Source organism: Citrus clementina, unplaced genomic scaffold (genome assembly GCF_000493195.1).
Source record: "Citrus clementina cultivar Clemenules unplaced genomic scaffold, Citrus_clementina_v1.0 scaffold_4, whole genome shotgun sequence".
Classification (NCBI taxonomy): domain Eukaryota; kingdom Viridiplantae; phylum Streptophyta; class Magnoliopsida; order Sapindales; family Rutaceae; genus Citrus; species Citrus x clementina.
Window position 1 is genome coordinate 21,131,674 of NW_006262274.1, and position 27,879 is coordinate 21,159,552.

Here is a 27,879-nt window from a genome sequence, read left to right on the forward strand (position 1 = left end):
TTCTCAAAATCATAATCTAAAATATACTCCTTCCCTAATTTTCAAAATCAACTGTAGAATGGGCTAATTTTGACAAAAAATGATTTTGGTTTTGTTTCACCAAACACTAAAATTAGTTTTAAAATTTTTAAAATTACTTTAAGCCTTCTAAAAATAATCCCAAACAGGCCCTAAAACCAATGGTGAGTGTCATCAGCCAAAGTTATCGGACAAGTAAAAATTACGCACGATAGCACTGTCGATACCTTTAGAATTCTTTTATTGCAATTTAACCAAAACTAGAGATTTATATGTTGCAATCTTAAAAAAAAAAGGAACATTAAATCTAAAATTACTAGTTAACTGGTTGGAACTTTATAACTAAAAAAATGAGAAAGTTTAACAAAAACTAAAGACTTATTTATAATGTTGGAATCTAACTAAAAAAAACAATTATGAGCATCAAACCTAAAACTGGTGGTCGATTAGTTGGAATTTTCAAAAAATAAGAAAGTTTAACAAAATTAGATACTGATGAAATCAAATTGGAACAATCATCCAACATATTGGTATTTAACTAGAAGCATAAGAATAGGATTATTTTATAGTTTTTTACAATTCATTTTACTACATTTAAAATAAATTTTATTAAAATATTTCGTATCATTCAACATCTTTCTGTGTTGATTATTTTATTTTTTAATTTTTTTTTTCAGAAAAACAAATTAATTTAATAAACAACCAGTAAAATACCGGTTGCCCAAGTCCTCAAAGCAGACTGTATTTCAGACACTCGGGCATAGTAGGATGACCCCAGCTCTATAAATATAAAAGAATTACACAAGTCGTTATTGACCATGGCCGGCACAACCTTCATAAAATATTCTTAAATCCAGCCTAATTTCTTTTTTATAATTATAATTTCTCTTTCCCAACATTGTTAGAAGAAAGATTCAACCAATGAATCAAATTTGTTTATACAATTATAAAATATCTTCTTTAGTCCACAAGAACCATATGAAATACATTTCTAATGTAATAGGTTTTATATCAGGAAAAAGACAAAAGGAAACTATTAACAGAAGGAAATTAAGATAGTTTATTCACTTATTTACTTTTTTTCTTCAATCGAATTGCTCATTAAGTAGTTTAATTCAGGCAATATAACGAAAATTATGGTGGCTGTCCAGGACCAGGTCTTATTATTATTATTATTTTTCACTTTGTCATCGATTGATTTATTTCTTCTTCAATAAAGTGGGCTACGATGTCGGTGCTAGATGACTTGACCATTCAACACTCTTTGTGAGACTAAAAATAAAACCATGTTACATTATTATTTTGAGTAAATACTTATGTTTTAAATATTATTCAAAATAAATATAGTAGGTACTATTCAAAATAATAAATTATTAAATAAAGATTATCCTAAATATATTTATTCACATACAAACAAATTCTCATTCAATATTATTATTATTATTATTATTATTTGTATATTATAGCTCACCAAATACACTACATGACTTCACATCATCAATTTTATAGAGTGCATTTGATACGCTGTATTTAATAATAAATTATTAAATAAAGATTATCGTAAATATATTTATTCACATACAAACAAATTCTCATTCAATATTATTATTATTATTATTATTATATTCTAGCTCACCAAATACACTACATGACTTCACATCACTAATTTCATAGGGTGCATTTGACACACTCTATTGCATTATAATTTATTCCATTATTTAATGTTGAATGCATTGTGTTAAGTTGTATCGCATTAACATTATATTATATTAATGTTTTACATTGTTTGGTACTACATTAGATTATATTAATTTTATTTATAGGTTTATCCTATATTTGGTGTTTCATTACATTGTATTAATTTTGTGCTAATTAATTCAAATTAATTACTCATAATACAATAATTATATAATCTTCGACATCAATCTTCTTTCTCCAAATGCTAGCACACTTTTTTTTTTCGATTTGTTAAATGTGTTATTTATCGGTTACTAATATTTTAAAAAAGTTTGAAGCAAGCTTGATAAAATCAAATATCAATTTTAATGAACAACTAATGCAAAAACTAAACAAAAAGAAAAGAAAAAGTAAAAGAACATTGTCTCTGCAAAGTTTTAGTTTGATAATGAAATTGCAACAAATCTAACACCCATTCAAAAAAAATTATCAGAAAATAAACCCATTCACTTAGCAACCAGTTCAATAATTACAAACGCTGATTTGACTATACATTCAATAATGAAACTCTAACCTTAAAAAATAAACCCTAAATCAGAAATTAAACCCAAATTAAGAGATCAAAATTGCATCTTGGTTATTCACAGTGGTGAAGGATAGGCACGTTGATGAAGGAGCCATAGTGTCTCACAGTGAGGTGGTGGTGGGGCTGTGGTGTCACATGGTGATGGAACTGTGTCATCGCGCCATGAGATAGAAATGGAGCTACAGCAAGTCAAGATGGCATGGTGGTGGAGCAAGGCTGTCATGCATCTGAAAGATGGAAGAGAAGACAAAATTTGCTTGATGGGTGTTTCGAGAATATATTGCAGAAGTATCTATTATTATTATTATTATTATTAATTTTTTTTTGTTATGTAATATTGTGTAATAGTCAAACATTGGCTTGTTAATGTTTTAATATAATTGGAGACATTAATACAACATAATGAGTGGTGCCATAACACACTATTTCATTTTACTCTTTATCTCGAATATCAAGGAGTTTAAATTTGGGGAACAAGATGCCAGTCCTTACTCTAATAACACGAAAGACAAGTGATGGTTCGGTGGGCTATGGGTTTTTTTTTTTTTTTACCCTTTTATTCTTCTTCAAAAGAGAGAAGCGTTTAGTATAAACATTTAAAAAAGCAAACAGGCATTACATTCAACTAAGTCGAAAGCTAACCCATCAAATCAAAGCCGACACTTATATAATTAAAAATTAATCAGTTCACAAATTCTGAAATTTTCAAACTATTAATTAGCTTCGAATGTTTCGATCAAACTTTAGCGCTAGAGAAAGCCGAATATATTTTTTAAATTGTTACAATTACAAATATAATACAATATAAAGTTTTTTGGTATACGTCTGTGTCTATATATATATATATATATATATATATATATATATATATATATAGTACAACCTAACAATCTAGCAAGACTAATTGGATTATCTACTCTATCAAATATTTGGGAGATATATTTATTCATAAAATAAAATCTTGCTATATTAATAACAATAGGATTGTGAGAAATTTATAAATTTATCGCATATTAATATATTGATAAATTAATAAATAATTAATTTATGAAGAAATTTCTTAACTTTAAAAAAATATGATCACATTTTTAAAAATTATTTACTTGGTTTAATATTTAGTATGTTTTATTTGAATAGTAGTTAGTGTCTTACATTGCTAGTAATTAGATTATTGGCGAGTTTTTATACTTTATATTGAAGATAACATATGAAGTATGTCTCGCTCTTGTTAGAAAACAATAACAAAAACTCGAATTTCGCACTATAAAAAGAGTTAGAGAATTTCAAATCAGTTTCAAGAAATAACAAATAACACTAACAACATATTTGACAAAAGTCACATGATATATAATGTGAATTTAGTTTCAAATTAAATAACTATTAATTTATATAGTAAATGTGTCCTATGGAAAAATATATGAATTCTTTTCAATTCCATTTTCATATATTTTTATGAAATTATTAAGCTACCATATTAACCTCGAGTCAGGACTAATAAAATCTATTATCTGAGTGAGATTATCAATTTGTAGAGTTCAAATTGACTGAGATTCTACGTTCTGTCATTTTGTGGAACAATATAAAGAAACCTTCTGGTTGCTAGTAACTGATACTCTCAACCAATCTGCTCTCAAAACATTATTTGAGGACACGAATCATTCATGGGACTACACACACACAATGACAAAGTCCGAGATAAATTAATAACTTTGTCCAAGCCGGTTAAATTAAACAACAATAATCAAAGTTTCAAATTAAGAAGAATTAATAATAAGAGATTTAATTATATGCTCGCACGCATAGAACAATGGTCATTAATTATTAACAAAATAAACGAACGCGTCAGAAATTGCGGCATTGGACCAACCACTACGACACGACTCCGGATTGGCTGATGAGATGCTTTCGTCAATTGGAGAATAAAGGGTTAAAAGTTTAGGCAATACTAAAGAAGCAGCATCTCCTGCATTCATTACTTGTACTCATTCCTATTTACGCATCGGTCTTTTTTCAATCTAATTATTTAACTATTTTTCGCTGTCTAAACGTGTCTTTAAAAAGTTATGGGTTATTTTTCGCCACCCCCCATAAGAATCGATAAATATTACCACGCATCCTAATATTTCAACAACTATTATTGCACACCCATTCCATTAGAAATTACTGTTAACTTAACTGCTACAAGGATAGAATAGTAAAATTGTAGGGATGAATAAAGGAAAAAGAAAGAAAGAAATTTGTTTTTCTCCTTCCTTCACCACAACGCCATTCACGCTCCATCTTCGTCTCTCCTTTATTCACACTCCACAACAAGCAATTATTTCTTCCCTTTTCCATTTAAGCTCCCCAGCAAGAGCTGTTCGCTTTTCCCTTCCATCGACATCACAAGGGTCACATAACCAAATGCACTGCCATAGCGAATGCTCATTTCTGGGTGGAAACAAGCGACAGGAGCGTGATGCGAGATCGAGAGGCTTCTGGCAATTCGCAGAGTCATGGCCTGCTGCTGACTGACACGGCATCGTTAATGGCGACTAGCAACTGCAAAATCACAACCCTAAAATTTTGGGGTTTCCATGTTATTGTTTACTAATTTTAGGTTTGGGTATTTTATACTTTGTTTGATATATAAATTATTTTGATTGTGCGTAGAAATTGGAAGTTTATGTTGTCTGTGGTTCTTTCAAAGTAAATATTCGGGATATAGTGAATTTTTTTTTTATTTTACTTTAAAAAAAAATTCTCTCAAGATGTTTGTTTTGCATAGGGGTGAAAGTTTTGAAGAAATAGAAGAAGAAAGAAAGAGTAGTAGCCATGATTGATTTCCTCTGCGCAGGAGTTTGGGATTTGAGAGTAAGCATGGCTCTGAGAAGATCTCTGATTGTGATCAATTGGGTTTCAATCAAATCTTGGTAATAACGAATGACTTGCTTGATTTCTCTGCATCGGCTCGTGAAAGGGAAGTGTGAAATGTGACGATGTTGGAGCAGAAGAGTTGGACTCTGGGCTTTGGTTCTAGAACTGATAATTCCAATTAATTTTAGTTTTAGTTTAATTTCTTAAAAAAGGCTTAATTTATTGTAATTATTTTCTGTATGTATTTCATCATTTTTGTTTTACATTTTATAATTATCTTTTCAAGAAAATAAATTGGCAACTGTCAAATAATATATTCTTATAATTTCTTTATAAATGTATGGGTTATTTAGTACTTCCAGTCAATTCAATTTGTATAGAGGGTAGTGTAGTAATTTTAGTAAATATAAGTCAAAACTGTTAAAGTTAACGGTAATTTCCATCAGAATGGGTGCGCGGTGATAATTGTTAAAATATAAGAGTGTACGGTAATATTTGTCGATTCTTATGGGGGGTAGCGAAAAATAACCCATTTTTTAATTTTTGGAAGCCATCTCAGCGTGCCGGCAGCCGACGGGCGCTGTAACATTTCAACAAGTGGCTTGTTATTGACCGCCGGATGAATGTGTGAGGTTACGCAGTTTATCAAACGCAACAGCGGGTTTGATTTAATTTAATCGTTAATTATTTTGTATGACGTGCGATGGCGATGCGTCCACGTGATTAATGGTGGGAATTAATTTGGCCAACATTATTCCTCTTTCATTAAACTAACAGTTCAACTCCTTCAAGCAAATGGAGCCGTCTGTGGGGGGAACGGACAAAAAAGTACAACAAGCTTGCAATAATGATCAGCACTGTGTACCTCCATCACTGGCGTTAGCATTAGAAGGTGCCTGGCCTACTAAACAAAAATTACTAAATTACAAATAACGATATGGGTCCGGTTACGGTTGCAATCAGACCTTGGATCCACTTGAATAGATGAATATATAAGGATTTAATGATTAAATGTAATAGTGGTACGGTACTACTATTACACTATAATTTTCTTCTAATAATATAATATAATAATAATTTATGGTATATTTATTTGAGAGTTTAGGGGATAAAAATGAAAGAATGAGAATAAAATACATATTTACTTAGTAAAATATAATTTGACAATTAGAATAAAATATATGGGTCTCACACAATTTGAGAATAAAGAATAAGAATTTCATTCTCATGAGTGGTTGGGAATGAGATTCCTATTCAGTGAAGTGACTTTTGTATTTCTTTAATTTTTTTATATTTCTTGAATTATCCTTGTTCAAATCACAATTAATTTTATTATTTTAAATGTCATTATTGTTATTATTATTAAATTTTATTAACTTTATTATTTTAGTTATTATTAGTTATTGTTATTATTATTTTATTAATATTATCATTATAACATTTATTATTATTATTAATTTTATTTTTTTAATTAATATAATTTTTATAATAATATTATTCATGTATATAGTTAATGAAAATTATATTTTTTAATACTATAGATATTTTGATAAATTAATTCTCATTTTCATTCCTATTTATTTTATTAAGTAAATACATTAATGACATTTAAATATATTTTTATTTTTATTTATTTTTATTAAATAAATATTAAAATTTTATTTTTATTTAAATTTGTTCTCATTCCATAAAGTAAACGAACCGTTAAAGTGATAAAGACGAATCGGGCACATAATAATAACTCCAATTGCTGACTGTCGACCCTACCCAGAAGCCATCGGAATTTGCACGAGTGGCCACCAAAACGCACGCGGCCATGACTGCGATCTGCCACCTCCAGCCGTGCATCGACCGCGGCGACCACTTCCATTGATTTTTATGTGGCCTACAGTTTCTATCCCGACCACTGCCGCTTAATTTTTTGGCCGCCAATGGCCAACGAGATAAACAAACCTTAAGTTTGTTAAATTACTTTTTTGCCATGGCTTTGGTGTGATTATTTACAATATTCCTTATTCGACCTCATACCATTTGAGATATCCATAAGACATTCAAGTTATCTCCACGCCATTCGAGGTTTCTTCATGTCAATCAAATTATCCTGACGTCATTCGAGATTTTCTAATGACATTTGAGATCTCACGATATTCAACGAGAGGTAACAAGAACATTTAACATACTACAAATTATATCAATTTACAATATTCACTCCTAAACTCGTAAAAAATATAAATTGGGAACTAATAATGTATCTATTTTTTTTACCAAACTCAACCAGATGACATAAAAGAATGGGCCCTCGAACTCGAGGACTCACATAAAGTAACATGTCCTAATCTAAATAGTATAAAATAATATAGGTCTTAATTATTGTTAAATTTAAATCGTACAAGATAAGAGATATGTTTTCCTAATTTGATTATATTTCTAATTTATATATATATATATATATATATATATATATATAAGTCACTGCTGAAAGGTAAAGAATGAGAAAATGTTATTTTGGAGGAGGAGTATAATATCTTTCAAGTATTTTCTCATTCGGTCTCTCATTGTTCATTTGTTATCGTGCTACTATAGATCTCTGACTTAAATATAGAAGGTTTTACACTGGTAACAACCCAATGACCCTTAATGAGTTATTCTTTTACGGGATTCCAATTACCAAGTTTTTCACTCTCGTTGTACAATGGCAATCTCTAGCACAAGCTCTCTCAAACCCTATTCCCCAAGTAAGACAACTCTTCTCAACTTTTACTGTATGGCCAAATTTTTTTGTATCAACAATATTTTTACAAAATTAAGATTAAATTACAAATCCAATTAATCTAATATATGAATTACATTAAAACCAAATTATGCAGATTTAAGGTGATAACTGGATCTCGTTTAAAAAAAATGATAATAGGATTCGTAAGCGCCACAGCACATCAAATCACATTTTTGTCATGGTGATCTATTCCGCATTACCACTTTCGGACGCTTAGCTGTCCAATAATGCAAAGACATTAGAATTTGATTCATCTTAATTTTGAGTCTATTGCTTTCATTTCAATAGTAAGCAAAGAGCGAAGTACTAAATAGCTGGCCATAACGAGTGTAGCGACTAGAGGGAAGGATGGCGTATTGCCGACAAATAAAAGATTGAATCCTAGCCATGAATGAGGAAAGATAAGTCAATTACGATCCGACTATTGAATGGTTTTGTAAAATTTCATGCTATACATATATATATTACAAAAGTTATATATTCGCAGTAACAATCCACTGTCAAAATCTCCAACAATATTGATTGACAAGGATGTCTTTTGTTTCTCTCTCTATCTCTCTCTTTTTTTTTTTTAAGTAAGGTATGAATAGGCAAAAACCAATGCAAAGAAAATGCTTCAAGAATTATAGATGTGGTATGTACTCTGCAGTACCAATCAAAACGCTTCATGAAAGGAGTTATACTTATTCCATTCATTTTAAAGGAACACATAGAGGTTCCTATTCGACCTTTATTTTAATTGTACCAACAAAAAGAATTGTATTTGTGTGACCACTCGAGGGATTATCGCATTATGCATGCATGCATTATTTGAGGAATTTGTAGGAGAATCCGATTCATTTTAGGCTTTAGTTCCATTCATATACTCGGAATCCTGTTAAGTTTCTGATAGATGAAAATGCTGACCATTTAAGAGCACAAAATGTTTAGAATCTTTAAAAATGTGAATTATTAATCTACAATACAGCGCGCCTTCCACTAAATCACTGTGGGAAGAAAAGAAAAGCTTTTAAAGTTATTAAAAATGTTTAATTAGATAAGGGATAGCCGCAGCAACAACACATGTCACTTTTGATCAACTACAGAAAAGAATAAACCTTTTGCCTTTAACACGTGCCACAGTTGGAAATGGACTGGGCACCTTAGCTGGTGCACAAACAAAGCTCAAACAATCAAATATCAAGAAATCCTTTTGGCAAAAATTTTTCAGACTAATTAAATGGGTCCTCCAGGCAAATGGGTTGTTTCAATCATTGTTCGTGTTCGATTTTAGTGGGAGATGAAATCATCAAGCTTATATCAAGATCTTAGCATTAGCACTAGCATGCAGCATGCAACAAGGCTTGAATTTTAAGAGGATGCATATTCAGTGAGTGGAAACGTGCCTGTTTGATGGGCCCTAGTTTTTGCTTTTGATTTCTGCAAGCAATAACAGAGAGAAAGAGGGAGGGGGGGGGGGGGGGCCCCGCACCCATAGTACAAAGCTAGCCAGCTACGTACAGGATTTCCAAGTTGGATACAATTTTGTTGGGATGCCTCCATCACAAAGTTCACATGCATGGGACCATGGAAACAATAATGTCCATATTTGGCTTTCCTTTACCTAGGTCAAAATTATATGTGGTTGATTTTTAGTGTTTATTGGCCCTTTTTTTTTTTTTTGACAACTAAAATTCATTTTCTTTGTAAATTTGAAGGTTTAAATTAGTTTTCAGATATATAGAACTAATGACAATGTATTATCCCTAGTCCCCACAAGGGATTTTGCTAAAGAAGATTCGTCGTTGGTATAATTAACCACTCAAGTGGTGGAGGGCAGTATAAAAGAGTTGATGGCTTTTGTTATTTATGGTTCAAATTTGTGGTGATACACATTTAAGAGAGAGATCATTTAAAAACAATCCAGTATACCAATTTGTATACGTTGGACTTGCAGCTGTTTTGTTTGTACTAATCTTAGAAAAGATAAAAAGGGTTCTCCCGAATTACTTGTAACTGAGATGGGATTTCATTTTTTTTTTTTTAATTCTTTTTTGGGGGAAAGAGACGAACATGGTCCCCACGAATTCGTTCAATAATTGGTCTTTATGTCATGGCACCGAACCACTCTCAATCTCATCATGCCATCAAAACGACAGTGTGTAGCTTAAGTATCAATTGGAAAGCGTCAGCTATCTTTACATTTCTAGACAATAATCTGCCATGACTCTCGGATATGTTTGAGAATGAGCTTTTGGTGACTTTTTTTTAATCCTCAGTTGCTCGATGGTCAAGAGAGTTATTCACCGCCGTGATGAGCGGTAAACTTTTTACTATCAAGTAAATCTCTGACTTTAGACTAGACCTTAAGGCATTTGTACTTTCAAAGTTGAAGGCACGGCATTCTCAATAATACGCCACCAATTAACTTCAAAGCTTTTTAAGTTCGGAATTGAAACACAAAACATACAAGCTGCAGCTTTTTATTCCTTGTCCGTGAGGCTTTTATTTAGTATCGATGTGTTATAGTTTTTAAGTTATCGTTGTTACAAGAAAAAAATAATTATAGTTATAAAACAAATGTTGATATTGTAAGTAAATATAATTTTTAAATCATAATTATGATAAAATTTATAAATATATTATAAATTTTTTTCGCCATACAAGTGTGAGAGAAAATTAACTTATTTTTTTTTAAATTATAATAATAAGTGTTTACCAAATATTTTATAATTGTAATTTATAATTTAGAATTGGCCAACTACAATACCAGTCAGGCATTAACTAATTGAAAACGAAATCACTCAAGTTACACTACTATTAAATAGTATCATGAAATCTCCAACGTCAGAGCTACTGTATAAATTGTTCAAATAATCAAATCAAGGACATTATGGGCTTTGAAAACTCAACAATTGCTCACGGTCCAATTAGTTATTCTCAAAACTAAAAAGAGATGGACTATTGGCACCCCTCTGATGTCCTCATAAAACCCCTTTTTCGGTTATATTTTTTTTTTCCTCAAATATACTTCTGATTTTTCATTTAGTTTTTTTTTATTGTTAAAACTCAAAGAAGTATTGTGATATTTTTCATTTCTTTTGCAATCCTATTATTACCCTTCACACAAATTTAAAAAGTTTTTCGGGGCAATGAAATTTTGAATCTTAATCATTGGCTTAAATTACACGCATTTTATATTATAATCGGAAAGAAATCTTAAGTACAAAGATATTTTATCAATAAAAAATTTGAAAAGGATAATAGATTATTCTAAATTTGTACAATTGATTTAAATTAGATAGGAAACAATAGGTAGAAAAATTTTTTAAAAAAATTATTTTTTAAAAATTGAGTATAAATGTAAGTAATTTGTTTGGAAAAAAAATTATGTTTGATTAATTCTATTTATCTTTAATTGTAATTTTATTTGAAGAGGAGTTTCATAAGGATAACGAAGGGGGCGCCAATAGCTTCACCCAAACCCAAAAGGACAGCACTAGCAAGCAATGAAGGAACCTCAGAAGAGGCCCGTTCATGTAGAATTCGATGAACAAGCCCACTTGATGATCGCGACTTTTCCCACTTTTGCTGCTTCAAAATAAATATGTATGCACACACTTCCTTCACAACTTTTGCAGATAACCCCTCGCGTTTCTCCCTTCAGTTTTTTTTTTTCTGGCAGTGCCTTGAAACGGAAGCGAATTAGTTTTGAGTGAAAATCGTTTGAATTCAAGACCATGTTGCGCAAGATTTTGCAAATAATAATTTTTTTACTGATAAATTTATATGACAATTAGTATCAATCTCAGTGAACCCCGATTGGCTTGAAATTAGATCGATTCTAAACTAATTTCACCTAATTCACCCAATCAAAAATTAAAAAAATGTTTCACATTAAAGGAGTTGTTAGACTCCACTTTGTACTAATGTTGAGACTCTTTGCAATTAATTGTCTATCGGATATATATTTTTATACTAATCTTAGAAAAGATAAAAAGACTCAACTTCCTTTTTTAAAATTTTGATCTATCCCAATTGGGTCCAAAGATATTTATATTTAAAATTAAATCCACTCTAACTCAATTTCATTGGAGTTGCGTGACCCTAAAATTACATTTTGATTTCGAATGAGAAGGTCGGTTATGTGCGACTTTAATAATGATGTTGGGGCTCTAATTTTTAAACTAATTGGTTTCATTGAATCTAATATAATTATAATATTAAAATTACTTTACTTGGATCTCACTAAATCTGTTTATCATTGAAAATTCATATTTCACATGAAAAGATCGTTACACTTAATTCTATAATCTTATTGGACATTTTTTTTAGGTCAAGAATTATTAATTTGTATACTATAATAACTTGATTTTTTTTTTATGTATTGATATATTAAAATTAGAGCTCCACTGATATTTATAATTAGAAATCAACTAGAACTCTATAATAATTCTATTATAGCACAGTCTGAATGTCCACCCTTACTTAGTACTCGACAGAGAATTATTCTATTTCAAATACAAAAAGACAACTAAGTCCAAGGCAATCCACGATTGATAACTATTAAAATAAGGAACTTGTTACCTTATATTATTATGTAAGTTACATAACTTTTTTCACAATCGTTTGATGAAAATTCAACGTTTATGGAAATATAAAATAATAAAATCGTGTAATTCTACAACCGTTGAATTTTTATCAAATAATTGTGGAAGAATTATGTACATTATATAATAATGTAAGATAACTAAAGCCTTAAAATAATAATTCTCGGAATAAATAATAGTTGCGCAAGTCAGTACTCGATAGAAGATTGCTTTGTCCAGGAGAAGAGGAGCAGACGCAATGATCATACACTTAACCATGGTTAGTAATGTACTTAACCATGGTTGAACTTTGTGTTGTTTACAAGCCAAAACTCAAAAACGAATAATTTGTATTTTGCACGACCTCTAATTTTGGAGGGCCCAACTAGAGGTGGCAAAAATACCCGCTCGGTCCGGACTCGGACCGTACCCGGGTGTTGTGGGCCGGGTAATACCCGGTCCGGGTATGAAGCCGGGTCGGTCTTGGGCATCACTTGATAAACCTTGAACTCGAATTTTATTAAAAAAATTATAAAATATATATTATTTTAAATATTTTATATTTATTTGACTTATTTATTATACATATATAAAGTTTTAAACACTTAAAATTTATATTTTCATGTCAAATTTTATTGAAATAAATTTAAAACTTATAAAATTACCAAAAAATAAAAAATATATACACATAAAATTTTAAAAAATATAAAATCCGAGTACCCGGATTAAAATCCGGCCCGGACCCGGACCCGAACCGGTTGCATCCGGGCAGGGTCCAGTCATGGCAATACCCGGACCTGGCCCGGGGTTTTGCCATCTCTAGGCCCAACAAAACTTTAAGCGATTTATTTTATGGTGAAAATTTTGAATGATCCCACGGGAGTGTACACTCTGCACGCAGATCTTATAATCTAAATACTGATCAAATTTGATTGATTTCTCTCATTTTATATTATGACAAATGAATGTTATATTAAAAATTTATTAAACAAATAATAATTTAAAAGAATTTCAATAATGAAAAGGACATTCTAATAAAATAATTATTTATAAAAATGTAAAGTGTACTATGATTGGATAACTATAGTTTAAATGTTATAATATTAAAAAGTTCTGTAAATATTTTTAATTGTGATTTAGAAAATAAATTAATTTTATCTCACATCTGAATGATAAAAAAAATTATAATATCTTTATTATTTTTCTCAAAATTATTATTTAAAATTTATATTAAAAATACTCTATTAATTTATATTTCAATACTATAATTTTTTATAATACCCGTAATTTTTTTAACCACAATAACTCAATATCAAACATAATATTCACCTTACTTAAGATGATATTTATATAATTTACTTGCCGTATTATTTGTGGAATAGTGAAAAAAAAAAAACCCCACTAAACACACATGAGAATTTTTTATGAATGTCACGAAAAAAGAAAAAAATTATTAACCAATTGATTAAACACACATGATAATTTTTTATGAATGTCACGAAAAGAAAAATTTATAAACCAATTGATTAACCAGGGTTAAGTTTCTTACCTAGGACTAGGGTTAACAAAATAGTGACATACAAATACCCTCGAGCCATACCACATTTTTGTAATTTTATTGGTTGTTATTTTTGTTAAATGAGAAAGCCATTCTAGGTCTGGGTCTTGGGGTTTTCACAAAAAGTCCAGTTTTTTGGGGATTCTTTTTGATTTGGGTTAGAAAAGAGGGGCATAAAATGAAAAATAATTGGTACTGAAGGCCTGTCCATGGTGTCTCGTTGATTCAACTTCATAGCTCACCTCTTATGTTTCGGTAATTTTATTCTTTAACTCAATCTGGGTTGTTCCCAGTTCGTTAATTCTCTTACAGCTGGTGACTGATTTTAGAGCTCTTTTAAGAGAATTAAAAGTTGTATGTTGTTTATGCGATGATTGTGATTGAGCTAGAAACGTGACGTGCCCAGATCCGTAGATGATAGTTTTGTTTTGATTCGTATTGCTTTTCTTTATATTGTATTGTAATAATTGCCAATTGAGTGATCATATTTTATTGGGGGTTATGTTTTGTAATTACTTCTAAAGATTTGTTAAAATTTCTGCCACTTGATTACCCGGACTGTTTGGTTATTATGTAAGTGCAATGTGAAAATGGTGAACCCAGAAGTTTATGTTTTTACTTGTGACTTGACTGGTTTCTTATCGATGTTATTGATTCTCTATGTTGAAGTTTGCTTTTTGCAATTGTGTATGATGTGTGCTTTTGGTAAAATGTAATTATTAGTGTCCTTTTTGGTGTTTTCTTCTAGCAGATTCCTCACTCGTGTTGTTTCTATTTTTTTCTCTTGTTTTAAGTAGGGATTTTTCATACGCCAAAAGTGCATGAATGGTATTGAGATTTAGAGTGGCTGAATTTTGTTGTTTTTTCCTGGTGGCCTTAAATCAATAAACAAGTAAAACATTGAAGAAGATTAAGAAGCGAAATGGAATGCAATAAAGATGAGGCCACGAGGGCAAAAGAGATTGCTGAGAAGAAGTTCACTGCCAAGGATTTTACGGGGGCAAAGAAATTTGCTGTGAAAGCCCAGAATTTATATCCTGGGCTGGAGGGAATTCCACAGATGATAGCAACACTGGATGTATATATTTCTGCTGAGAACAAAATTGGTGGGGAGGCAGATTGGTATGGGATACTTGGTGTAACTCCACAAGCTGATGATGAAACAGTGAAAAAACAGTACAGGAAGCTGGCCCTCATGCTTCACCCGGATAAGAATAAATCTATAGGAGCTGATGGTGCATTTAAATTTGTTTCAGAGGCATGGATTTTATTGTCTGATAAGGCTAAGAGAGCAGAATATGACCAGAGAAGGAATGGAAAGGCATTTCAAAAGGTTTCTACTGCAAGTGGAGGAACATCAACAGCAACAGCTGCAAATGGGTTTTACAATTTTACCAAACCAAGTGCAAAGGCTTCCAAGAGTACTCCGCGGTCTGGTCACTCTTCTACTCCATCTCATAAGTTGAAACCAAATACCTTTTGGACAGTGTGCCACCGATGCAAGATGCAATATGAGTATCTCAGGGTTTATCTGAATCACAATCTCCTATGCCCCAATTGTCACGAGCCATTTTTGGCAGTAGAAACAGCTCCACCTCCTTCAAATAGTTCTAAAACCCCATGGAATTTTTCACAGCAGCGGCAGAGCTCAAATCATCAATCAGGTAGTAAAAACACAGTCAATTCGGCAAGAAATAATTCCAGCACCCAGAATGTGGGAGCAGGAGGATTTGCTAGTCCCGAATCCCATGGTCGCACCAACTTCCAGTGGGGTCCATTCTCCAGGACAGGTGGTGCTCCAACTGCTGCTCAAGCTGCTACTGTGGTTCAACAGGCATATGAGAAAGTAAAGAGAGAGCGTGGAGAGGCACAGGCAGTCTCAAAGAGAGAGGAAGCATTGCGGAGAAAGCATAATGCCTCTAAGAGGAGTGGTGTTCCAGGGCACTCCAGCTCTGCAAAGAGAAGAAGAGGCATGGAGGACATTGGTGCTGCCAACTGTGGGAGTAATGTTACTAGAGCCAACAATGAAAATGCAGGAGCTGCAGCAGCTAATATCTCTGGGTCTAAACAGGGTAATTTTCAAACAGTCAGGGTCAATGGAATCACTAGAGCCAACAACACAAAGGAATTATCCCAGAGTGATATTCAAAATCTACTGATGGAGAAGGCTAAAACAGAAATTTGCAAAAAACTAAGTGAATGGAGATCAGGTACAGCAGCTAAAACTGCATTCAAAGAGGAGTGCAATGGAGTTGAGAAATCTAATGAGAAAGGAGAAAAATCTTTGATAAACAATGAATCACATGGTCAAGACAAGTCTGGTGAGTCCAATCAGGAAAAAAATGGAGTCCCCAGAAGTTCTCCTGCTATACCAAATGCAGAGACTGTGGAAGCTTTGTCCATAAATGTCCCTGATCCAGATTTTCATGATTTTGATAAGGATCGAACTGAAAAGTCATTTGGAGATAACCAGGTATGGGCTGCATATGATGATGATGATGGGATGCCTAGATATTATGCCATGATTCATGGTGTGATCTCTTTGAATCCATTCAAAATGCGAATCAGTTGGCTTAATTCTAGAACTAACAGTGAACTGGGCCCATTAAACTGGGTGGCTTCTGGTTTCTCCAAAACATGTGGAGATTTTAGAGTAGGCAGATATGAGGTCAGTAACTCACTCAATTCCTTTTCGCACAAGGTCAGGTGGTCAAAAGGCTCTCGTGGGGCTATTCGTATATTTCCCAGGAAGGGAGATGTATGGGCTATCTATAGGAACTGGTCCCCTGACTGGAATGAGTTGACAGCTGATGAAGTCATACACAAGTATGACATGGTGGAAGTTCTTGAAGACTATAATGAAGATCATGGTGTGACTGTTACTCCATTGGTGAAGGTTGCAGGTTTTAAGACAGTGTTTCATCAGCATTTGGACCCCAGAGAAGTCAGGAGGATTCCGAGAGAGGAGATGTTTAGGTTCTCTCATCATGTGCCTTCCTACTTGCTTACAGGCCAGGAGGCTCCCAATGCTCCAAAGGGTTGCAGGGAGCTGGATCCAGCAGCTACACCAGTGGAACTTCTTCAGGTTATAACTGATGTTAAGGAAGAAGATATTCTGGAGGAAAGACTTGAGGAGCTAAATGTAGTGGATAATGCTGAGAGAAGTACTAAAGGGGCAGTAGAGAGTTTGGAAAAGGCTGGGGAGGTAGAGAGTTTGGAGAAAGCTCAGCAAGTAGAGAATGCTAATTCCAAAGATAACCAGGAGGTAAAAATCATTAAGGATAATGAAGTAGCTGACAGAGGCAGGAGAGTGGACCAACCTAATGAAGAGCCAGTTACCTGAGTTCTGGATTATTTGTTCTCATGTGAATAAAATTTGTTGACTGTATTGCATTGGGAGCTAATCCGCATTTTGAGGATCCACGTCTGCTTTAAAATGAACTATCAATTTCATGAAGTCATGCAGGTTTGATGTCTGCAACTTGATAATACTCCAAGAAGGGAGCTCACATGGTTCTTTAGAATTCAAGTGGCTAAATGCTGAAGTTCTGTACAGTGTATTTCATGCCTGATCAAGCTTCCTCTGATGATTTGGCTGGTGAGGATTTTTATACTTAGTTCGAGAGCTCTTACATGCTTTGAAGAAAGTCTCCTTGATTGGAACTTGCAAAAGCATGGGAGTGCCCACAATTAAGCTGCAACTCTCTTCATTATTCTACATTGTTTACCCTGTTCAATTTTCATTATAACTGTTACAAAATTTAATTTTTTTAAATCCTTGTTTGTAGAGATGTAATATTGTTAGTTCTGATTATAGGTTAAATGATAGTTTGATCATATGTTGATTTAAGTTTATGATTGAATTATGGTTACAAATTGGCGTTTGCCTTACTATATCATTTAGAATTTTGATCAATGTGTTGTGGTTGCCATTTTAAGTTTATGATTTTTTTTTTCCTGAAATCTTTGAAAGAATTTCAATTTAACCTCAGTGCTTTTTCCCTTCCATTTGTACTATGATTTTCACATATTTACTCTTCAAATGCTGGCATTTTCTTCTACGATGTATTGCACTATTGTTGGTTCAAGGTTGGATAAAATCCTTTTGTCAGATGAAGGTACTCCTTTATGCTTATTACAGGAAATCGCTAATCCCTTTGTGTTTTTCTAATTGATTATTGTTATGCAAATGTGAGATGAACATGGGTCAGAAACTCATGCTCACTATTTTTATGGTGCTTACTTCACATTCTAAGACATAAACACATTTTTAACATCACCTAAAGTTTGTTATATTCTGCGGGTTTTAGTAATTAGTATAATGTGGCATTATTGGCTATTAGGCGTGCTACCTGTTTCTAGATGAATATCATTCCTTCTATGGTAGGGGGAGCTAAATTCACTATTGTTCTGTGCCTCTGGTCTCTAGACTCTTGCATTTACCAGATCCACTTTCGAATTGTCTGCACAAATCTTGTTATGCTTTTCTGCTCAGTTTTGGTTGCGTCTTTAGTGAAATTTCAGTCATACCCCGTTCTATCAAAATCTATTGACTGACTTTATTGGCATTTCCACTCTCTGTTATGAAATAATCCGGTTATAATCTGTGCTCATCTGTTTTGGCTTATAATTAACCTGTACTTAGGTTGCTGTCGATCATATTGGTTTTTTTTTTTTTTTGGTTGTGGGGTGGGGTGTCATTAGTAATGCTATGGTATCAGTTTGATCCTCCGGTTGTTCCAAAGGATTTTGTCCCTCACCATAAGTTTCCTGGGCCTTTGGAGACTGACAGCAAGCTTGCTGTTCCCCTGCCACCAGAGATTCCTCCTCCTGAGGATAATAATCTGAAATTGTTAATAGAGGGGGTTGCGACTTTAGTAGCTCGATGTGGAAAATTGTTTGAGGATATTTCCAGAGAGAAGAATCAGTCAAATCCATTGTTTAGTTTTCTCACTGGAGGAAATGGCCATGATTATTATGCAAGGAAGTTGTGGGAGGCTCGTCAGAAACGTAAATTAGTCAACTTATCTTCACATTGAAAATAAAGAAGACTACTATTTTTTTCCTTTTATCTTTTTTTCTCATAGTGTATATATATACTAACTCAGATGTGTTTTTTTTTAAAATACTCTTTTAAGTATATATTATAATTAGAAATATACTAATATTTACCATTAAAATTTTACTGGGATTACAACTCAACTTATTATAACATAATTTAAATTTATACACTCTTTTAATATTAGAATGAAAATGCTCTATCCACATTAATTAAAAAAAAAAAATACTCGCCTTCGCTCAATTAAATTGAGAGGGAAAATGATTCCCAAAAATTTTTAGGACACGTGGCTCAGATGTAAGAAATAAGGGGAATGAGGCAGCTTCTTAATCTATGTGTATGTATGTAGTATGTATGTACGTACGTACGTACGTATACGTATGTATGTATTGGCCCCGGCTTATCATTAGGTGTCCCCGTGCTCGTCTTTCTGTCTATATTGAGGAAACTTCTATCCAACGGTGCGGCGCCCAACTATCACGCTAAATGCTTCATTATGGAAGCCTTCGTACCACCACTCTACTTTTGCCACCGTGACCGATTATTTGATATTAATTAGTTTGTTCAAGTTAAAAAAAAAAAGGAGTTTAATTTGTAATTCAAAAGAAAGAAAAAGCATAATTATCCAAATATAGGACAACAAGAGAGACGCACGGTTATACTCCAAGTTTGATATTTTTATTTTTCAAACTAAAAATGAAGAAAATGATAATCCACGCGTTTTTACTAATTCTTGGATAAACATACGAGTGGCCGCGTTGACCCAAACCTCGACGAGCTCTATAAAAAGTGTTACGTGCACCAAGTAAACCAATAACATAGGGCCGCGTGTCCAACACTACGTGGTGTAACCAATCAATAAATAGGCCGTGAGCCTGTGACGCGATACCCGGGGAGGCTATCAATATCTTCCCTGAGCTGATCTCATATAAAGCGTACCAGACAGTTTTGCGAGGGAGAGTATAGAAAGGGGAGAAGCGACCCGAATCGGAAGTCGTCTTCGCCGGAAGGGTTAAGAGAAGCAATAGCCTGTGTTTCGCCTACGATTTCTTTCTTGATACATCCGTTCCTGGCTACCGGATCTCTCCGTCATCATGGTAATTTACGGACCTTGTCTATTCTTTTTTTCTCAATTGAATTTCTGCACCTTCATAGTCGGCTCCCGGTTTGTCGCGGATCTGTCTCGTTCCTTTCATTTCTTCTTGTTTCTCTGATCAGATCTGTTAATTTTTGTGCCTTGATATTTATTTCAGCTGGTAACTTATAAATTGATCTGAAATGCTAGCTTTATATATTTGTAATCCATTGGATATTCTAAAAAGATGCGTTTGCAATCGGATGTCATTAGATCCGGAGGTTTCGTATTGTTTATTAAAATTAGTTTTCTAATTATGAGCAATATAGCACGTTACTGTATACTAGTGATTGTATCTCAGCTGAATTTACGCTAGAGTAGTTTGTGCCTGTTAATGTTGTCATTGATTATGATGTTGGATGCGCAGACAACGTCAAAGCGTCTTGCAGTGAGGAAGGTGGACAAATTTGAGAAGAACATTATGAAGAGAGGCGCCGTGCCTGAAACCACCACCAAAAAGGGCAAGGACTATCCCGTTGGCCCTGTTCTGCTTGGCTTCTTCGTATTTGTTGTCATTGGATCATGTAAGTTGTCAAATGGACAGGTTATTTCGCATGGAATGTCATTGAACTTATGAAATCACTGCTTCTATAACCTTAGTGGAACGTGGATTTAGTGCTTAAACTAGGCGGTGAAAATTCTTCTAGCACAAATAATTGGTTTCCTCTGGAATGTTAGTTAGGGTTTAGGGCATATGTCCTGAAAATCCAATGGAAGAATTTTCTTGGTCTATCTAGCCATGCTAATATAAGTTTACATCTCTCCCAATTCACTCAGTCATTTTTATGGTATGCCAATTGCCGAATGCTGATCACATTTTTTTTTGGTTTTATTATTGCTTCCAACAGCTCTTTTCCAGATCATCAGGACCGCAACAAGTGGAGGGATGGCCTAATTATCCATCAATACGGAGAAGTAGCAGAAAATGGCCTGAAACGTTATTTACTTTTCTTTTTTTAGTTTGTAGAAATACCTGATGATACTTCTACAAGTCCAGTGTTCATTATGTGTTATGGAGAACTCAGATTTTGGATAAGATCATTGTTCTTTTATCTTTTTGGTTTCCTTGTTCATGCGGATGGATAATTGTGGACGTTAATGCTGAGTTCCACTTGTGTGGAGCGTGAACTAGTGTACTATATTAACGCTTTGGAGTTTTTAGTCTTTTTATTTGTTTCGTCAAAATTTTGTAATTCTTACTAAGCATTGTTGGTTACCAAGGCTGCTGTTGGTATTCATGAGATTTCTGTTTGTTGTTACAATTTGGTTCGTGAGCTCTGTCTTATTGGTCTTGGGTTAAGGGAAAATCCCCTTATTTCTTTATGAGAGAAGCCTTCGCGGATTTTGTAGGGAAGCACCCTGACATTTTGGAAAATATTTATTGATTCATCCAGCCTTCATTCAACCAGTGAATGGTTGTGCATACTATAGAAACGAATTTGTAAGGCAACTGCAAAGCCAAATTCTTACATGTTGCAGCTTTTGTCACGTAACCTCCCGACAAGATAAACAGCAGTGTTGCCAGTCTTAAACTCTTAAAAGAGTTTCTGTTTACAAAAGATTCTCGAGTCGATATGGTGGATATAATTGATAATACTCGGAATAATTACTTTGACAAGTGCATAAGGCTCCCTGCCAGGCTGAGGGTCAAGTGAGTCTCCAATTTTCCACTCTCAAATACCCTGAAAACAAGTTAAAAGACTCTGATCGGCTCTTCAAGAATGAACAAGCGTGAATGTCTTCTTAGATCAAAGTTATTCATCAAGAAGTTTGTACATGGAAAGGAAAAGGACAAAACCATACATCCCACTGTATCAATTGTTCATTATAACAGGCTAATTTGCGCAACAGACAAACCAGCAGCAAAAACTTGCGGTCAACCAAGCATAAATAATTATCAGATGGAGAAAACCACTGTCTCGAACGTAAAAGCCGAGTTAAGCTGTTGCCGTGAGGCATGGGTGAAAGGCAGTGCCGCAGGCGATCCACTGCCGCTTTCTCCCACGGGGCACCACACACCCTGGAACCTTTAGCCATTCCCTGCTCATCACATTGTAAGTTACTAGTCGGTTCATCTGTCTTGATCTCAATGACAACATGAGCAAACCTTTGTTGCCCAAGCAAGTCATTCTAACGTGCTTCCCATAAAAGTCCAAGCACCATATATTTGGCATTCTGTCAACCTCCTTCCACAAAAGAGTCATCTTCTGCAGCTCCCATATGCACACACATGTGGCAGCATTCTTTGTCAGCAAGCCCACGAGCATGATCCGCCCCCCACACTCAGCGAGTGTGTGGTCGTTCAAATGCAGTGGGGCTGGGATTATGAACTGCTTCCAAACCTCAGTAACCATATTGTAGGACACAATCCCTTCAGGGTCTGAACGCATGAAATAAAGTATGCCGTCAACTGAGACTGCTTGTGAACGGAAGTTCAATGATAGTGGCAGCTTTATGTTTGAGGGCATGCTTCCAGGTCGTGTCCAAGAGTTCCTTAGCGAGTCATAGATTTCATACTCGCCATCACATCCGACCCATAAAATCTTGTAACCACTACTAGTTGAATTTCCATTCAAAGTCATCCCCACAGCAACACGGGACCAGACCTTAACTGACCTAGCTGGCAATTCTTTGAATGATTGAGTTAAAGGGTTGCATACATAGAAGTTCCGATGACCAATGTCAAGAAAGCAAACTAGACCCCCAGCCGAAGCAACTGGCAAGATGATCATCTTTGTAGGCAGAGAAGATATAGTAGGATGGTGCCATTTCTTTAGGGAAGGATCATACATGGCTCCAGAATTCACATTTTCATGAGTAATGGTATAAAACCAGGGAATTCCTTGCGGGACTTGGGCACAATGCTGAGAGAAACTATGTGATTTCAGTAAGGAATTCCATTTCTGGCAAACTGAACGGAAGCGAAAGAAGGTGGCAATAGGAAGTCGTGCAATGACAGCTTCATAAAGGTCTTCTGGGAACTCTTTCCAAATTTCTTGTTCCATAGCCTCAGCTGTACTGGTGGATCCAGCCAATTTTCCTCGGTTCCGCTCCTTTCGAGATCTCTTAGAAGGAGGAGGTTTGACAGGCTCCAACATCTTACAGCTTCCAGATTTTCCAGCTGCCATCACAAAACCGTAATAATCATCCGCAGCACCGTCATCGACTTCGGGCAAGCACCATCTGTGCAAAAGCAAGTAACAGTTAACTTCTTATTTGTTAATAAGAACTTTTCTGTAATTATTTCTCATGCGTATAACAATTTTGCACAAATGTAGGCAAATATTAAAAAAAAAAATGTACACATTCATCAACGATGCAAATGCCTCACCCTAATTCATCAGATTTAGAATGTCAAACTGAATGATATAAAGATTATTTCCTTCAGATTTATACATCAAGCTGTCACTTATGTAAGTACACAAGGTCAAGAAAGCATATACTTTACCATCTTATCTATTTAATAGCAGATATACTCAATTCCAAATTCTGACAGTTAAGCTCATCCAATAGCAGAAATTAGTTAAACAAAGCAGTGAGACGGTGTTAGCGAGACAGTGACTTAACCAAGAAAATTCCTGTAGGCTGTAACTGCTTTCTTTTTCATAAGAAACCATGAATGAATTAATAGAAAGAGAGAGTTACATTAAGTGAGAAAGCTGTTCACAAAATTTGAACAAGCCACCTGTAAATCTCAACTAAAACCACCATCGTATCACAAGATATTGTGTGATAGCTTAGAATTAGTTTTGAGGTTATAATTATAAGCAATATTCTTTCACGTTTAAATTTTTCTAAGAAAGAAATCTGAGACTGCATTTAGCACAAGTCTAAACTAGCCTTAACATAATTTTCCCAGGACACTTGGTGAGTCTCATGGTTGGTTTGCTCATAAAAATACCACCAAAAAAAGCAATTTTTTTAGGTACTCTAGAGATTGATAAAACAACCATTCAGCTATTGCTTCCACACAACAAAATTTGTCTCTTTCACACTAGCCATGACATGTGAAAAATTAGATATAGTCATTCAAACTAAATATACCTTTAAGAGGGGGGGGGGGGGGAGAGAAGAAAAGGCAGCACCTCATGAACTTTCCAAATGGCAGTAAACAAAGCTAAAGAAATGCTAGTCTTGAAGTTGAGTGATTAACACCTTTGCAGGTTGGGCTTCAAGTTCAAAACCATCATCTCTATGTCACATTTGTTACATGAATAGACTGAAAGAGATGAATGCATTAACAAAAGGTTTTGTGGCCCTGAGACATGCTATTTCAAAAGCAAATTTTATTTTGTTCACAAACTTCAGGCACTTCAGGAAATTCAGTTTTTCTAGAAATTCAAAAGGCAACAACAATTCAGGGAAGAAGGTCTAAACCTTGGACTTACTTATATCAAAGTATTAAGCACATTATCACACTAGCCATCAAAGTTGGCATCAACTGGAAAAAATTGACCAACTACATGAGTAATGTAGAAAAGTCGTCAAACAAAATAACCCATCCAACCATTGTACCTTTCTTGAGAACTTCCAGGTAATCCATGGTAAAATCATGGCTCCTCAAAACTTGAAAAAAAATAAAAATAAAAATATATAACTATTATTTTAAAGCTGTAATGATTTCCTATTTCACCTAATTGTATCCATGCAGTAAAAATATGTGTTACTGCTTACATTATTACGATTGTAAGCATGTCTATCCCCACCTATGAGAATTGACAAACACCAATGATCCTTCTGAAATTCTGTAAAATGATGAAAGTGCCAGAAATACATAATCTGGCTCAAATAGATAAGCGTAAATGTCAAGAGGAAACTGACCTTGCACTTCACTTTGACTATCATGGACACGAACCTATAAATGTACTTTAATACTACAGCCATAAAACAAGAGAGAATCTTGGAATTAGAAGTATCAGCAATTCATTGACCATAAACTAAAGGGACCATACCATGATCCAAAGGGACAAACGTTGCATGTTCCTGCAAGTTCATCACAAGTGAGTATGGGCCCGTGGGGGCAACTGCACTGCATCATCTGTGGTGAAGTTTACAAGTAAACAGTAACTAAAGCATACATCACATTTGAACCCTTCTGTCCAGAGGGAAAGGGAACAAATGATTGAAATCTACGTACAACTCTATCCAATGAGCTATAACAAGGTCATAAATCTATTAATTAAAATTTAAAAAAAAATGAAACAAATGCATCACCAGAATGAAACCACTAGCAAAGTTAAAGGATAGCTGTGAATTTGTCAATAAATAGATGTAGAATGACGAAGAAAAACACAATGGAAGATAAGTGCTAGAAATCAATTAATTAACGCCAAAAAAGTAAAAAAGGAGGACATCAATTCTGCAAGTGCAAACAATGAAAATAAAATTTTCCTGTTACAATCATGGGAAGAAATAAAACCTAAAACCACCAAGCTTAATTAACCGAAAGAAACAAAAACGGAGCACAGAACGAGTAAAAAAAATAAAAAATAAAGATTAAACATAAAATGGAATCAATGACAGAGAAATTAGAAAAAGAAAATCGGAAATTGAAAGAGATCTAGAGGGAGAAACAAGAAAAACCTGTGAAGCTGGTGCGTTTGTTCTTCGGGCAGTTGTTGATGTTGATGAGAGTGAAAATAGAGGAAACAGGAATCGGTATTATGAGGAGGAAAAGAACCGTAGAGTTGGAGGAACTGCTGAAGCTGACCGATGAGCTGCCTAAGCATGGCCAGCTCTCCCATGCCCCGGACTCTGACGGACGGAAAGCCAAAAACCCACACAACACCCCACCCCCCACCCTTTCTTTCTCCGTGTTGGTGTTTGTTTGTGTTCTCTCTCTCTCTCTCTCTCTCTCTCTTATTGTTGCCTGCCTTCTTTACCCACTCGTCTTTTTCCACGTCAGCTGGCCCATTACAATCATTTCTCGCTATTTCTTCTTTCTCACCCGCACGCTACTTTGTCCTGGTGATAATTCCCCTACTCTGATATTTACGGCTACGTGTTACCAAATTCTGGCTTCCCGAAATGCCATCGTCGTTTGCCTTTTTTGCCCTAACTGTTCTTTTCAAGTTACGGTTTAATTTGTGTTCGTGTTTGTTGAGTGAACTAAGGGTGTCGTGTGAGATATATTAGAAAAACCCTAGAGAAATATGGGTCAATATTACTTACATTTATAACTTTTTTATGTCAAAAATAGAAATTAAAATTTAGCATTTTTTGGTAATTTAGCTTTTTATTGGAGTTTTTCGTTTTTTGAAACTCCAATAAAAGGGCTAAATTTGAATTAGGGAAGGGTATTTATGTAAAAAGGATGAGAGCTCGTGACGTGGGCATACGATTGCCTCCACAAAGTGGAATATTTACTCGACCGGAATTCCACGTGTGTGAACGCGGGGCTCGTAATGGTCAAGGAGACCGAAGGCCTTTTTTGAATCCTCTAAACTTTACAAAGATCAACGGCGGTGATTACTTACCTCAAGGCTCTTTTCTTCCCTCACTCTGCATTGTTCATTCCACGCACACGGCATGATTGTCCCACCACTTTTCCATTTATCATGATTTTGTTAGAATAACGGAAGTACCTATTGACGACCCTTGCCCTCAATTCTCAATTGTGCCCCCTCCATTCACGTATTATTATTATTATTTCCCACCAAACAAAAAGAACTAGCATTATTCATTATTTCTTTCATAACAGTAATATTATTAGATAAAATACGAACACAATTGACTTCTGTAATTATGTTTTATAAATTGTACGGACCTACTAATAATTAAAGCTATAACTTGTGTAGTCCTAATCTATAATTAGAAATCTATCGTGATTGTACTTAAGAGTACAGTTAAATTTCGAGACCTATAAGAAATAAATTTACCTCCAAATAATTGGAAAAGAAAAAAATTTCTCAATTTAACATAAATTATATAATTTAATATACAACTAAAAATCTATTGAGATCTTTCTTAAATATTATTTTTAAATCTCAATTTTAAAAGATGTCGAATCTATCTCTAAATTATTACATTAAAATCTTGACCCACATATATATATATATATATATATATATATATATAAGTAAAGAAAAGCACGTGATTTGTCACCAAACTAATAAATGATTTCCATAAGTTTAATGTCGAAGTGATGGAAGTGCTTCTAATGGGAAAGTGCTTCTAGAGTCCAAATGAAATATTGTTAAGATAGGTTTCCGACTCCAGTTCTTGTATGAACAATAAGGTCTGTCTGATATTTGACCAAACTACAACCACTAGAATCTAGATATAACATCGATATTGCAAATTGCAAAACACAAGTTATGAAACAAGATTCGGACGAAACCAAACCATGAAACCAATTAGAAAATTGGGGATAAACCCACCGAGGATTGAAATGAGTACAATCATGAACCATCAACCTCTTGCCCACCTATGCTTATATTATGACCAAAACCATCATAAGTGTTTTGAACGCGCACGGCCAAGTAGCAATCGAGAGCATACACAAATCCCGTGGGTTGGCCTGCCACGTAGCCAGCACAGTGACAATAAATATTGTAAAATCTGCAATACCATCGGTGGATCAAATATTCTATTCCAATTACTAGAAATTATAGAGGAAGCTGGTTGGTGGACACATGGGTTGGTGCAAT

General features: G+C 34.1%; 3 protein-coding genes across 7 annotated transcripts; 2 read left to right on the forward strand and 1 right to left on the reverse strand.

The window, feature by feature from the left end:
* The first annotated feature begins 14,083 nt into the window (after positions 1 to 14,083).
* Positions 14,084 to 17,891, forward strand: LOC18043879. Of its 2 annotated transcripts, none has more exons than XM_024185801.1 (2): positions 14,084 to 14,291; positions 14,831 to 17,891. In XM_024185801.1, exon 2 carries the CDS (start codon positions 14,959 to 14,961, stop codon positions 17,377 to 17,379), a length of 2,421 nt encoding a protein of 806 aa, XP_024041569.1. In that variant the 5' UTR covers positions 14,084 to 14,291; positions 14,831 to 14,958; the 3' UTR covers positions 17,380 to 17,891. The 2 variants fall into 2 exon arrangements, with proteins under 2 accessions (XP_024041569.1, XP_006438009.1); XM_006437946.2 differs by having other exon boundaries at positions 14,834 to 17,891.
* Positions 17,892 to 19,953: 2,062 nt separating this feature from the next.
* LOC18044717 (stress-associated endoplasmic reticulum protein 2) lies at positions 19,954 to 21,450 on the forward strand. Its single transcript, XM_006437947.2, has 3 exons — positions 19,954 to 20,192; positions 20,598 to 20,754; positions 21,079 to 21,450. Exons 1-3 carry the CDS (start codon positions 20,190 to 20,192, stop codon positions 21,123 to 21,125), a joined length of 207 nt encoding a protein of 68 aa, XP_006438010.1. The 5' UTR covers positions 19,954 to 20,189; the 3' UTR covers positions 21,126 to 21,450.
* Positions 21,451 to 21,908: 458 nt separating this feature from the next.
* On the reverse strand, positions 21,909 to 26,337 carry LOC18044718 (F-box only protein 6). 4 transcript variants are annotated; one of them, XM_024186730.1, is made up of 5 exons: positions 25,814 to 26,337; positions 25,183 to 25,268; positions 25,052 to 25,104; positions 24,905 to 24,936; positions 21,909 to 23,413 (listed from the first exon to the last, which is right to left on the reverse strand). In XM_024186730.1, the coding sequence occupies exons 2-5, from the start codon at positions 25,223 to 25,225 to the stop codon at positions 22,168 to 22,170; spliced, it is 1,374 nt and encodes a 457-aa protein (XP_024042498.1). In that variant the 5' UTR covers positions 25,226 to 25,268; positions 25,814 to 26,337; the 3' UTR covers positions 21,909 to 22,167. The 4 variants fall into 4 exon arrangements, with proteins under 4 accessions (XP_024042498.1, XP_024042497.1, XP_024042499.1 ...); XM_024186729.1 differs by having other exon boundaries at positions 25,183 to 25,906; XM_024186731.1 differs by adding an exon at positions 24,746 to 24,796 and having other exon boundaries at positions 24,905 to 25,906.
* Between the last annotated feature and the right edge of the window lie 1,542 nt (positions 26,338 to 27,879).